Here is a 12,540-nt window from a genome sequence, read left to right as displayed (position 1 = left end):
GTCAGCCAATCACTGTCGGCTATACTGCGGGCCCAAGCCCGGTCTTAGCCAATCAATGGTCCCGTAGCTACAGCGCAACGGTGGCGGTAATGTTGTGGAGTTTGTGCCTCCTGTGTTTGTCTATTTCAGGAAGGAAAGAGGAAGCCCCAGGCCGAGTACAGGCTGAAATAAAAAAAAAAAAAAAAAAAACGGGCGAGATTAACCCGCGAGTGTCCGGGGTTACCAAGTCCTCCAGATAATTAAAAACCGTCGTCGACTCGTTTCTGCATGAGCGCCAGTGGCAGTGCCGACGACGAAACATGGTGGTCCTCAAAATCCGAGACCAGGTAGGTGCTGAGACTGAGCGAGCGGGGCCGCCGAGCCTAGAGCCCAGCCGAGCTGAGATGAGCCGAGTTGAGCTAGCCGCCGCACCGGAGGGGCGCCGCGCTGACGGACACCGCCGCCCCGCTGTTTTCAGTGGAGGCCGTGACGCCATTTCGCGTTAGAATTATTGCACAGCAGGGAGACTCGGGCAGCAGGAGTGCGGAGCGCCGTCGCGGACAGCAACAAAGCGTTCGCGGGGGACGGACTCAGCGAGTAACCGCGTAGCTGGTAGCTGGATCGCGCGTGCTTTTGTCGCGTCGTGTGTGGGCCGACAGAGAACGCTCATTTGTGCAACAAGGCCGCGCCGGAAGGGACCGAAGGCGGCCGAGGGAGGTGCACGGCTAGCGGGCTCCCAGACCGCGGAGGCCCGCTGACACTGTCACTCAATGCCCAGGACTCCGGCCCCGGGTTGTACCGTTGTTCCCAAACAGCCCGCGCTTGTGCGCAGCCAAATGACAACGAGGGAGAGAAGAAGCCCTCTAGCTAACTTATCTCCTGTAGTTAATTAACGAGTGAGGGGGGGGGAGACGCAGTTTGGGGAGGTGCCGCGACGACTGCCGTGCGTTGTCATGACAATGGTCCAGCGCGCGCCGGAGCGAGCGGCAGCCCGACACGTCGCTCGTCGCCACTTGTCTGACTGACTTGATCATCATGTCGGAAGGAAAAGCTTAAGCCGGTATCAGCATCGGGCCGCTGAATAGTGCTGCTCACTCTGAGCTGTGTTTACCCTGAAGTCTTTCTCACTGTGAAGATACAGAGTGTGTCACACGTGTGTGATGCGGTGTGCAGGTGGTTGTGTGAGAGAGAGAAAGAGTGTGCGTGCGTGCGCGCGCAGAAGTGCTCACCCGGACACAATTGCGTTACATATCATATGTGCTTGAGTGTATGTGTTCAGGATCATTTACGCTACAGTGAGTCTATGGTAATGAAGTTTATGATTTACCCAGGTAAACAGCAGGCTATTGTACTGTGTCAGTTTAAGGTAAGCCTTAAGGTGCTGCAGCAGGAGTGGGATTTGAACCCAGGACCTTCAGAGTGCAAGAAACTTAAGGCTCTGAAGAATGCTGTACTGCCTGCTGTAGTGCCCCCTGGGTGAGGAATGAATGTGTCGTTTATTCTGTTTTCTGCACTGGGCAGATTTCGTGGAGGCCTGCGGTGGATGACGGAATATCTGTCACCTGGCTGCTCTCTCGTACATGCTGTCATTTGCATTTCCTCCAGCGTGATTTGGATTCCTGTGCCGAAGCAATTTTCCACAGAGAATGTGTGCCGTTGTGGGATCGTTAACCATCGGGCTGACCCGCTCCAGCAGCGTCGGCTCAGAAAGTCCTGTTGATTGTGAGATCGTCAGCCCTCGTGTAGATGTTTGCCACCGCATAGCGTTTTGTCGACTGAAACATGTTGAAAATGAGTATGCGGAAATAAACAGGAACATGGACGTGTGCAAGTTCTTCAAATGCATTTGGGTGTATTCATTTAGCAATTGCTTTTCTTTAGTGACATACATTTCAGGATAAACAAAAGCACATGAAAAAGCCAAGTATTTTAAACAGAGTGTTTTATTTAGTATCTAAAAATGAGCACAGATCATAGTTGTGAATATTTAGGCTCAAGTCAAGTGGCTTTATTGTCATTTCAACCACGGACAGCTGATACAGTGAAACAAAACGACGTTCTTCCGGGACCATGGTGCTACATAAAACAATACAAAGCTACCTACACAGGACTATATAAAGTGCACATGTGCAAGATGTGTCCAAACAGCAAAAGACAGTACAGTAATTAAAAAAACACATAACAGAAGATATTACAATATAATAATATATACTATTGATATAAATATAAGGGGGCGCAGTGGGTTGGACCGGGTCCTGCTCTCCGGTGGCTCTGGGGTTCGAGTCCCGCTTGGGGTGTCTTGCAATGGACTGGCGTCCCGTCCTGAGTGTGTCCCCTCCCCCTCCTGCCTTATGTCCTCTGTTGCCGGGTTAGGCTCCGGTTCCCCGCGACCCCCGTATGGGATAAGCGGTTCAGAAAATGTCTGTGTGTGTGATATAAATATAGTAAAATACTGTTGGTTAGTACAGTATTGTGAAATGGTGTTCAGCTGAGGTTCAGGTTTCCATGGTCACTATGATTAAAACCAGTAGCTCTGCAGAGCAAGAAATATAATAACGCAAGGAAAAAAAAATCACTGACATTTACGTTTTACATTTATTTATTTAGCAGACGCTTTTCTCCAAAGCGATTTTCATTCAACTTTATGTAGTGTTATCATAGAGTAACTTCACTCTCACTTGTTGCTTTGCCTGTACTTTCTGTATTTTTAAATTTTTTTCATTAACGTGGCTAATTGCAAAGAACATATTTTAATAGCGATGAATTGTGACCACTGTAGTTGCTGTGGATTTTATTAAACCACATATCCTTCACGCTGTTTAATGTTTCATGTTCCGTGTAGAATCAGCTTCCGTGAGTTATTGTTCTCATTGTCTCTGTTTCACGGTGCGTGGCCCAGATGATTTTGCTCATGGGTTTTTTTTTTTTTTTTTAAACCCAGGTCCAGCTACCGGAAGGTCTTTTCTGATTACACCATCTAGGCCATTGTTTGCGACCTTATTGAAAAATGTGACCAAAATAGCAGTTCTTTTCCCTGAAGCAGCAGTGAAAATAAGCTGGGCTTATCACAAACACGTGCAGGGCTGTTTCTGGTGGTCAGTTCGCCTAGTCTGCATGTGTGTGAATTGCTTTGCTCATGTTCACCTCAAAGTATGACTAATGGTGCTACAGGTAACTCATTGGCTTTTCAAGTTTTAAAAAAAAAAAAAAAAACCCTTTGGATATTGACATCTGGTGGTAGGAAACACAGGCAGGTTTTTCTATTTTTACACTTGCACTTTCAGCCTGGGAGGAAAAGCAAGCTGTTTCTCAGTTTCAGTTTTCTGTCTGGGAAGGACGACTGCCTTCACCCTGGGCTGAATATTTGCGAGATAGTTAAACTCAAGTTGAGATCCACCCTTGTGGATAACAGACAAGCCAGATCCCAAATTTTGCATTGTGTACACTGTCCCATCCCCATAGAAATGGTGCTTTTAAAGACAACAGAGACATGTTGTATAGCAAACTGGGCATAATCACAGGGTAAATTTTGAATATATATAATGTATAGTTTTTTGTTGCACAGTCTGTCTGTTTTTAACTTGTATTTCTATAGCGGGTGTCAAGCCACCTAGTGCACTGTGCAGCCGTGACATAGATGGTAGTGTAGTGGTTAGAGCTGCAGCCTTTGGACCCAAAATTCTACCTCCAGCTGTAGTACCCTTGAGCAAGGTACTTACCCTGAATGGCTCCAGTACAATTACCCAGCTCTATAAATGGTAAGTAACTGTAGACACCTTCGCATTCTAAGTTGCTTTGGAGAAAAGCATCGGCTGAATGAATAAATGTAATGCAGTGCTGCTCCCGTGGTGGTAATGGTCTCACCTTCCCCATAGGCCATTCCTCCTCCATCCTCTAGAGGGCGTCTCCTGTCTCAGTCTCTCAAAGCCAGAGTTTCAAATAACCTGATATAATGAAATTCTTGTGACGCATGGATGTTTGTTTGGGAACGATGTTTACGCTTAGCCTCTGTGCCGCTGCTTCCACTGGCTATAGAGGGCTCTCGTTTTAATCTTTAACAAATATGTTTTGCTAAAACGTCAGAATTGAGTGAATGTTTAGCGTTGCGGAGTCATCCAAGTAGCAAGTACATAATTGGATTACACAGGAGGTCTTCCAGGGGTTCACAGGACAAAGTGTTTTTTTTGACTCCATTTCTCTTTCTGTGGATGCTTTCTTGGTTTTACTCCACCTGGCAGCCTAAGAGCCTTTTGATTATTTGATGTCTTTACAAAAATAAACAATAGCAAAGCCTGTTGTATTTTGTTCCATATCTGCTCAGAGGCCAAGGGAAGTTTTGATGGTTTTCCTTTCCCTTGACTGCAAATTGTTGCAGCCCAACAGTCTGCCAGTCCATGTGCTTCAGCACCATGTGACACATCTCAGCTCTTTGGAGCACAATGCGGTGTCTGTTCAGATAAATCTCATGTAAACAAAGATCTGCCAGTGTACATGAGTATGTACCTGATTTGATATACTGGCTGTTTTTATATGGTGTGTTGTTTGATATTCCAGCAATGAAGCTGTAATGGTTCTCAGATCCCAAACTTCCACTTAAGGTCTTAGCATGGTATGTAAGTCAAAGGTGATGCTGAAAGGAGAGGGAGTTGGTCTCATCCTCAACTTGAATCTTACAACGATGGACATGCTCCCTCACCCTAGTTGACAGGGATTTTGTCTTGAAACTAAAAGAATACTTGTTTGTTGTTGTCCCTTTGTTAGATAGGCATGGGTTATAAAAATGAATGACAGCACCTTCACCAGCTTTTCAGTACGAAATGTTGCAGTGGAGAGCAGTGAAAACCTTAACCAGATGATGTGGCCAGTACTGCAAAATTCAGCACACAGAGAACAAGAGAAACAGAGAAGCCCAGGTACATAGTGGACCAGCAGGTTTGTCTGAGACTCATTCTACAACAAAGCATTTCAGTGTGCTGCCAGGAAGGTATTTACCGTACCTTCGGGCAGTTCTCCTCAATTCCAAACAGAGCAGCAGGCACAAGCCTTAAAAAACTGACTGGACAAGCTTACACTCTTTCAGAACAGTTAAGACAACTGTGACATCAACAGAATAATAATACTGTTAAGAGCTGTGTGAGAAGATAAATAAACTGAAGGAACTCCTTACGTCTGAGGACAAAACCTACTTCCTCCACTACTCACGGACTTTCAACGAGGAGCAAGCGTAGATCAAAAAACAAAATTCCCTTGGTTTATGATATCACTGGCATGTGGTATTTAGGCAGCAAAAACAAAAATTTTAACTGACTCAAAAGATCTGTGAAAAAACATCAGTACCACCAGTAAACATTTATTGTGACGAGAATAATATCGGTCACTTTTTTCTGTATTATATATTTCTTTCATATTTTACCATGGATTTGGAGGATTTCTTGGTCTGTATCAGTTTGTTCTTGTAATGCAAGACGCTCTGCTGCTGGCTTCTGGTGAGAGTGGCTGGTTCCGTGCTGTGTCGTGACGACAGCGCTAGTTGTTTTGCTTGGACTGAAGCAGGTTCCGGTTGGCTGCCACCAGCTCTGCTAGATGACAGTTCAGGCCTTGCTGTGTATGCCTGGATAAGGCCCAAGGGCCTGTGTTGTGTGTTTGGTGACCAGATGGTTATGGGCTCAGTTCCTGACTGACAAGCTGCTGGGTTCTATGGCAGAATGAGGAGTATGTGCTGACCCAACATGGGCCAGGCTCCAGCGTGCCCTAGAGCACAGGGGTGTGGGTCTCTCTGAGTGACAGTATACTTTCAACACTTGCACGCATTAAGCCTAATATGTCATTCAAGTGTAGGGGGTGGCAGTGCTGAAGCAAGCAGATACCTTCCAGTGAGTGGTGATGTCCAGCCCAGCGAAGATGTCATTTTATGTAAACGTTGTCTTCAGCAAGTCTGCAGATGTTGAAATGTTCATGTTTTACCAAGTGGTTTGGTGCATGGGTAAAAGTGGAACGAACATTGTTTCTGGCTTGTTGGATTGTTCCACACACCATAGCCATAATAAAACCTGACCTTTAACTTTGTTTTGAAATGCGCTCAAGGCAGACTCGTGGATAAAAGTTAAAAATTGCTTGCTTCTTCTAAAGATATCATAAGTCTACTTTTATATTTCACACGTTCATCAGTGACCTTACTTGGAACACATGACATAAATATCTCATTGATGTTGGATTTGTACTTGCCCTGAATTAAGCACTGATGTCATGTCAGTGTTTTTACACTTCAACTTACTGCCAGAGGACAAAGGCTTTCAATGCTAATCAAAGGCCAGAATTTCTTGCACACACACACACACACATTTTCAGAACCGCTTGTCCTATACGGGGTCACGGGGAACCGGAGCCTACCCGGCAACACAGGGCGTAAGGCTGGAGGGGGAGGGGACACACCCAGGACGGGACGCCAGTCCGTCGCAAGGCACCCCAAGCGGGACTTGAACCCCAGACCCACTGGAGAGCAGGACTGTGGTCCAACCCACTGCGCCACCGCACCCCCGAATTTCTTGCATCTAATGGTAAATTTTTTTTTTTTTTTTTTTTTTTTTTATTTAATAATTTAGCTGACAGATTTATCCAAAGCAGCTTGTACTGGCTACATTTGTGTACCAAGTTGCACTGGGTCCTCAATTTAGAAACACAACTGGGACCGGAAGTTTATGCTGAATTTGTCTCTTAATCCAGCCACTACATCACCGTGAAAAGCAAAATAACAGGTATCCCTGTATTTAAACACAGCTAGGTTCCGTAAAGGCCCCAGATAAAGTGATAATGAATTGTAAAAAGGTCAGTTTAAGACAATTTAATCAATTTTTATTAACCGCTTGTCCTGTGCAGGGTTAGTGTTCCAGAGCCTATCCTGAAAACACAAGGCAAATCATGAAGCAGGGAACACTATGGATGGAGCGTCAGTACGTCATAGGACTATTATTTCATTATCTTTATTACCTTGAAACAATGCATACAATGTTTTTTAGGATCTGGCTACTCTTAGTTTGCTGAATTATGTATAAAATCAATAAAAGCGTAATAATAGAGACATTTAATTTATTTACCGGGTAGGTTCTGTCAAAGTCTCAGATATACCCAAGAATAAACGGTATGATAACTTTTGTGTTTTTTAACTACATTAAAATTAATACTAATTTAAGATGAATGAGACATTCCTATTTAATGCCAGCCGTTGGCTAGCCCCCACCCCCCAAACTCATACAACGTTTTTCATAATGTTATTAGTCACAGAGACTGAGGAACACTGGACATGAACTGTACATACAGTGGAAGGGAGCTGAATTAATCCGCTCTCACTGCAGTTCTGTTTGGATGCACCTAGTAAGCAGATGCAGAAACGCAGGTGAGCTTTGCATCTTTCTTCTTATTGGACAACTGATGAAAATAGAAAGAAAGATAAACGGAAAAATGTATGAATTTTTGAACATTCATAACTCAAATGTTTGTAACACAAGGACTCAGTTTACTTAGAATAATTTAGTTGTATAGTTGAATTTTTTTTTTTCCATTTAAATATCAATTCAGGATAGGCACTTTGGCCCATTAGTGGTGTGGCCAGGGCTAGCACAGATGGGGGACGGTGGACCCTTTCGAACGTTACTCTCTCTTTTGCCCTGCTTGCAGACATTTGCAACCACGAAGTCTCTCATGACTCAGGGTCCTGCCGTAGTTGCGGCTCATTCAGTGCAATCCGCTGACCTTAGGGTGAATGTTTTCAGAATGCGCTGTAGACTTCAGATGACAGAGCCGGGCTTGTCGTGTCAAGATAGCTGCGCCATTTGAGTTTGCAGCCGTCTGGGAAGAAGCCAGTGGAAACTTAATGGGTTTTTGTGGCCACGCTGGAATGTTCCAAGCCTCTCTTTCATATGCTAGTAGTTAGAGGTGCAGGAGGAGGCTGCTGGCCTACAGAGAACGCTTTGCTCAGCCCCCTCCCCTTCTGAGCCTGCTTGTTCCAGTTTGCCGTGGGAGAAGCGAGTTTGAGGCTCAGCCATTCTTCAATTACAGACTCCTATTGGTACAGTTCATCAGGGCCCTGCTGCAAGACTGTGGTTCTGCCCGGGAGCATGATGGGATGTCTTAAAGAAAAACTACACTACAAAGTGTCGTGGATGATAAACAATGAAGAGGGCCAGGCTTTTTCAGATTTGGAGGTGCAGGTTTTGGCTGGCATAGATCGTGTGAAGCGTGAGGAGAGAGCAGGGTGCCCTGCGTCTCTCGTTCGCCCACCGGGCCTCCTCGCCGGACCCCTCCCTCCACTCACGTCAGTCAACCCGTCTCTCTGCACACTCTCGGCATTCACGCGGGAGTGTGGTACACGCTGTGGGAGCGACCGTCCTCCATTTGTCTCTGTGCCTGAAAGCTGCTTAGAGGCTGGGGATTTACTCCGCGCATGGTTACAGGACCCTGTCTGCACATTGAAACTACTCTGGATCGGTGCAGGGCTCTTTAGAGGGCGCAGTGTGACCTGAAAACCGCTGCAGCGCTGATGCCAGGTGACCTTGGGTCTGGTATCCATTTTAACCCAACGCTGACAAACACGGTGAACGTTTGCGACTGCTTCCGTTAGCACTCTCTCTCTCTCTCTCGCTCTCGCGCTCTCTCTCTCCCCGTCTCTCACTCGCTGTGTCCAGCACTTTCTCGATTTCTCCATCCTCTTGCTGTCTTTCCTGCCTGCTGGTGTCGTGTTTCTGTGCTACTTGGGGGCTGTCCTGTCACCCGCTGCGGTGGCAGTGTCTTTGAGGCATTGTGTGAGTGCATGCTTGTGTGTGGGGATTCAGCCGAGTGCTGCATGGTGTCTCTCTCTCTCAAACTGGAGGGAACACAGGAAGCGCATTGTTGTAGTCAGCTCAATCGCTGGGTCCGTTCCAAAGTGCTGGTTTCAGCAGCTCTTTCTGGATGAATGGAGGACAGCGCACTGGCTCTGAATATACTCTTGGCTAATCAGCAGGCTGACGGTCCATCCACGCGAGGTTCCAGCTATCTAGCGCGGATACACAGTCCGTTCAGCCGCAGGCTTGGATCATGCTGCTCTCTCTGCCACATCTGTGACTGCCGTGCAGGGTTGTCTGCCCCCCTGCTGCATCCCAGCGCAGGTCCCAGCAACCGTGGGCCCGTCTTGGCTCCTGGCCCCGGGAAGCGCTTGTAGGGGAGCCCATGAGAGCGGAGCGGATGAACCGCGTGTGCATCGTGGTCTTAGAGGAGGTGGAAGATGAGGAGCACTCCCTCTCAGGCTCCAAGGTTCCTCCAGACCACATCCTTCCGCCACCCACTTTACATACAGACCCCGGGGATTCCAAGGTGAGCAAGGAGTCTAGGGGTAGGGGTGGGGGTGGCGAATCAGCATGTTCTACTTTCACGTTGGCGCACCATCGGCTTTTAAGGATTGAGCTCAAATTTCCGGACGGTTTTCCTAAGACGAGTACTTTTTGGCCTCTTTGCTTTCATCACAAGCTATAATTGACGGGTATTTAAAAGAGATTTTTTTTTTTTTTTTTTTTTTTTTTTTTTTGTGGAAAAAGATGATGTGCAGGAAATAATGTGGACTATTCTGATAAGTGTAACTGTCAGCTTAAATGCAGCTACTCAGATGCTAAAGAAAAGTCCTAGCAGGGAGACTATTACTCTCCATTATTTTTTTTATTGTGAACATTAGTGTGTTTCTTCATATAAACCCACTCATCTACCAGACTTGCTGTCTGACATGCTCATCTAAAGATTTTTTTCCCCCTTACTGCTCAGATGAGTGTCTTTTGTACAAAGTCATAAGTTAAAGGCATGTCATAGCTTTGTTTACAGTATTCTGACAGCATTTGCTGACCAAACGTTTTCCATCAAGGAACAAATTTACCTATGCAGGCTTGTTGCTGATGATGCTCAAATGAAGAGACATGGAAATGCAGTGTGAGTAAGGTGTTTGACATTATAGGACGGTGTTCAGTATGTATGTGAGAATCTGTTGGAAGAGCAGGTGATCCATACTTGGCTATAAAAGGGGGTGACATTTGCCTTTGTTCAGGCCACACCTCCATGGAGGGCACACCCTCCAGTGTTGTTACTTGCTGGGTTTTTTGGTAATAGACCTGCTCTCTAGTGGGTCTGGGGTTCAAGTCCTGCTTGGGGTCCCTTGTGACGGCCTGGCGTCCCGTCCTGGGTGTGTCCCCTCCCCCTCCAGCCTTACGCCCTGTGTTACCGGGTTGGCTCCGGCTCCCCGCGACCCCCTATGGGACAAGCGGTTCAGAAAGTGTGTGTGTGTGTGTGTGTGTGTGTGTGTGTGTGTGTGTGTGTGTGTGTGTGTGTGTGTGTGTGTGTGAGAAATGACATGGACTTTGAAATGAATTATTACACAAATGGAAAAGGTTATGTTCCGGACAACTATGTTATATGGAACTAATTTGTGGAAACTTTTATTTTGTGTGGCAGCAAGTTTGTCCATGCTGTGGCTATATGGTGTTTCACTTTATACATTACAGTACACTAAACAGTATGTTTACAGTATGTGTGCAATATATTTTATATTAACTAATTCTTAGTAATCATATAGAGCAAATAGTTGTCTGACTCACAGAAAAATAACAATACCGATGGAGCTGAATATTTACCCTTTGATCCAATGTGACTTTCATGTGTTGAATGCTTCCAGAGAACTGCTGAACTCCAGTTTACTGACTGTTTATACTTAGTTTTTTCTTCCTTTAAGCAGTTTACTTGTGTGAGCTGTAATGGCATTCTTTGTTTTATACTTTGCATCTATGTATGACTAGTTTATCCCACTCAGTCTGCTGTAGGTTGCTGTATTTCACTGGCACTTCCTGACAGTGTATGAAAACCTTCATGGAGTTTGAGGTCCTGGACATAAATTTTTAGAAACTCTGGGGAAACCTCACTCACAAACACTTGCACACACACATTTTTATGTTTTGAAGGTATTAACATCCAGTGTTGGTAGTGCGTTTCACAAATTGACCTGCTTTTATCAGGTGCTTGGTGTTGATATCCCACACTAAAGGCAACATACCTTCAGTCCCCGCATTGGCGCTGCATGAAATCCACTGCAATCAGCACTTAACATTTTATTATTTATTCTTTTTATAAGCGGAAACTTTCCTCCAAATTGGCTTATAGTGTAAGGATTGGATTTGAACATTTATACAGCAGTTTTTTTCCCTTTTTTTTTTTTATATAAACTCTCAGTTCAGGGTCAGTGTTTTGTTCAAGGGTGCTACAGCAAGACTGAGGATTAGAAAGCGGCACCTTCAGGTTTCAAAGCTAGGGCTCTAATCGCTATGCCACCTGCTGTCCCATACGCCACAGACAGTGGCGCCGCACACCTGATGTTTAACTTTGTCTTTAATAGCGCTGAACAAGCAGAGTGCTATATTGGCTGGCACGGTGCAGCATGATGTATAGATCCACTGAAGTAAAGAGGCCATTGTGGCTGTACGATAAATGGGTCCGCTGCTGTGTTCATTGATGGTCTGTTGGCCTCTAAGATGCACATCTTCACATATCTAACTGACTTGCAATTGATTTTCCTTTCTTGCCACATACATAATACAATTATTGTCCATCACATGTTATTTTAAAAATATTTTAGCTTCAACGATAAGTATTTGGACGGAAAAGTACAGTTTGAAAGTATGAGTAATGTAGTACTGCGGTGTTGATGGCGAAGGCTGTTTTGGATGGTTTTTTTATTATTATTATTTTATTTTGTTAAAGAAACAGTCACTGTGACTCATAACAGTAGTTGTAATAAGTAATGGTTTTGTACCATGATATTTATGCAGTGCTTTCCAGGTTTGGAGTGTATGAGTTTTGCACAATCCCCCCTTGAAAAAATGGGTGTTCCGTAGCCCTTAATTGAAGTGTATATGTAATGTAACTCAGTCTGACAGGGTATTTTAATCTTGTGGTTTCTGAATACCTTTTGGTCTGCATCCTCTCAATCAGCTTTAATCACAATAATGTAAACTGTGTGTGAGCCAGCCAATAAGTAGACACACACTCATCATTAACATGAATCTGTCTCTTTCCCTCCAGCCCTCCCTGCTGAAAGCTATATTTAACGTGGACCCAGATGAAGTCCGCTCCCTTATCTTCAAGAAAGAAGACGTAAATGTACAGGTAATATTGCGCTCATAATTTATGAATTTCTTGCCGGTGGTGTTTTGCTGACCTTTGTCAGATCAAACAAGACCATTGTAGTTTAGTTAGTGATTAAGTGAAAGTTTAAAGATGGACTGTAGGTATATAGTCACTCTCTGAACTGCACTAACTGTGGCAGGAGAGGTCTGTCTGTGCCTCCACTGGTCAACAAAGCACTTCTTCCGAAGCTGTTGTAACAATCAATTTCAAGAGTTTTTGCTCAAGGGTTGAAGAAAATGTACAGTTGTCTAGGTCTTCGTCATGATCATGGAAGCTTCATGATTTGTAGTCAGCTTGTACTACAGGACCTGGTCATATGACCTTGTTTACGACCTCCTCAGTTTATTGCATTCCTCTGCAAGAATG

General features: G+C 45.1%; 1 protein-coding gene across 2 annotated transcripts in view; it reads left to right on the top strand.

Moving 5' to 3' along the window:
* The first annotated feature begins 73 nt into the window (after positions 1-73).
* The window catches only part of ankrd28a (ankyrin repeat domain 28a), a 30,313-nt gene continuing 17,846 nt past the window's right edge, over positions 74-12,540 (top strand). The window contains exons 1-2 of one of the 2 annotated variants that reach the window (XM_018750386.2): positions 74-326; positions 12,070-12,153. In XM_018750386.2, the coding sequence (XP_018605902.1) occupies positions 300-326; positions 12,070-12,153 (111 nt within the window). In that variant the 5' untranslated portion in view covers positions 74-299. Of the gene's footprint in view, positions 327-8,097; positions 9,328-12,069; positions 12,154-12,540 lie in introns of those variants that run through there. The other variant, XM_018750385.2, reaches the window with a different exon arrangement.

Source organism: Scleropages formosus, chromosome 23 (assembly GCF_900964775.1).
Source record: "Scleropages formosus chromosome 23, fSclFor1.1, whole genome shotgun sequence".
Lineage (NCBI taxonomy): Eukaryota > Metazoa > Chordata > Actinopteri > Osteoglossiformes > Osteoglossidae > Scleropages > Scleropages formosus.
The sequence above is the reverse complement of the archived record's forward strand: the minus strand, read 5'-3'. Positions and strand labels throughout refer to the sequence as shown.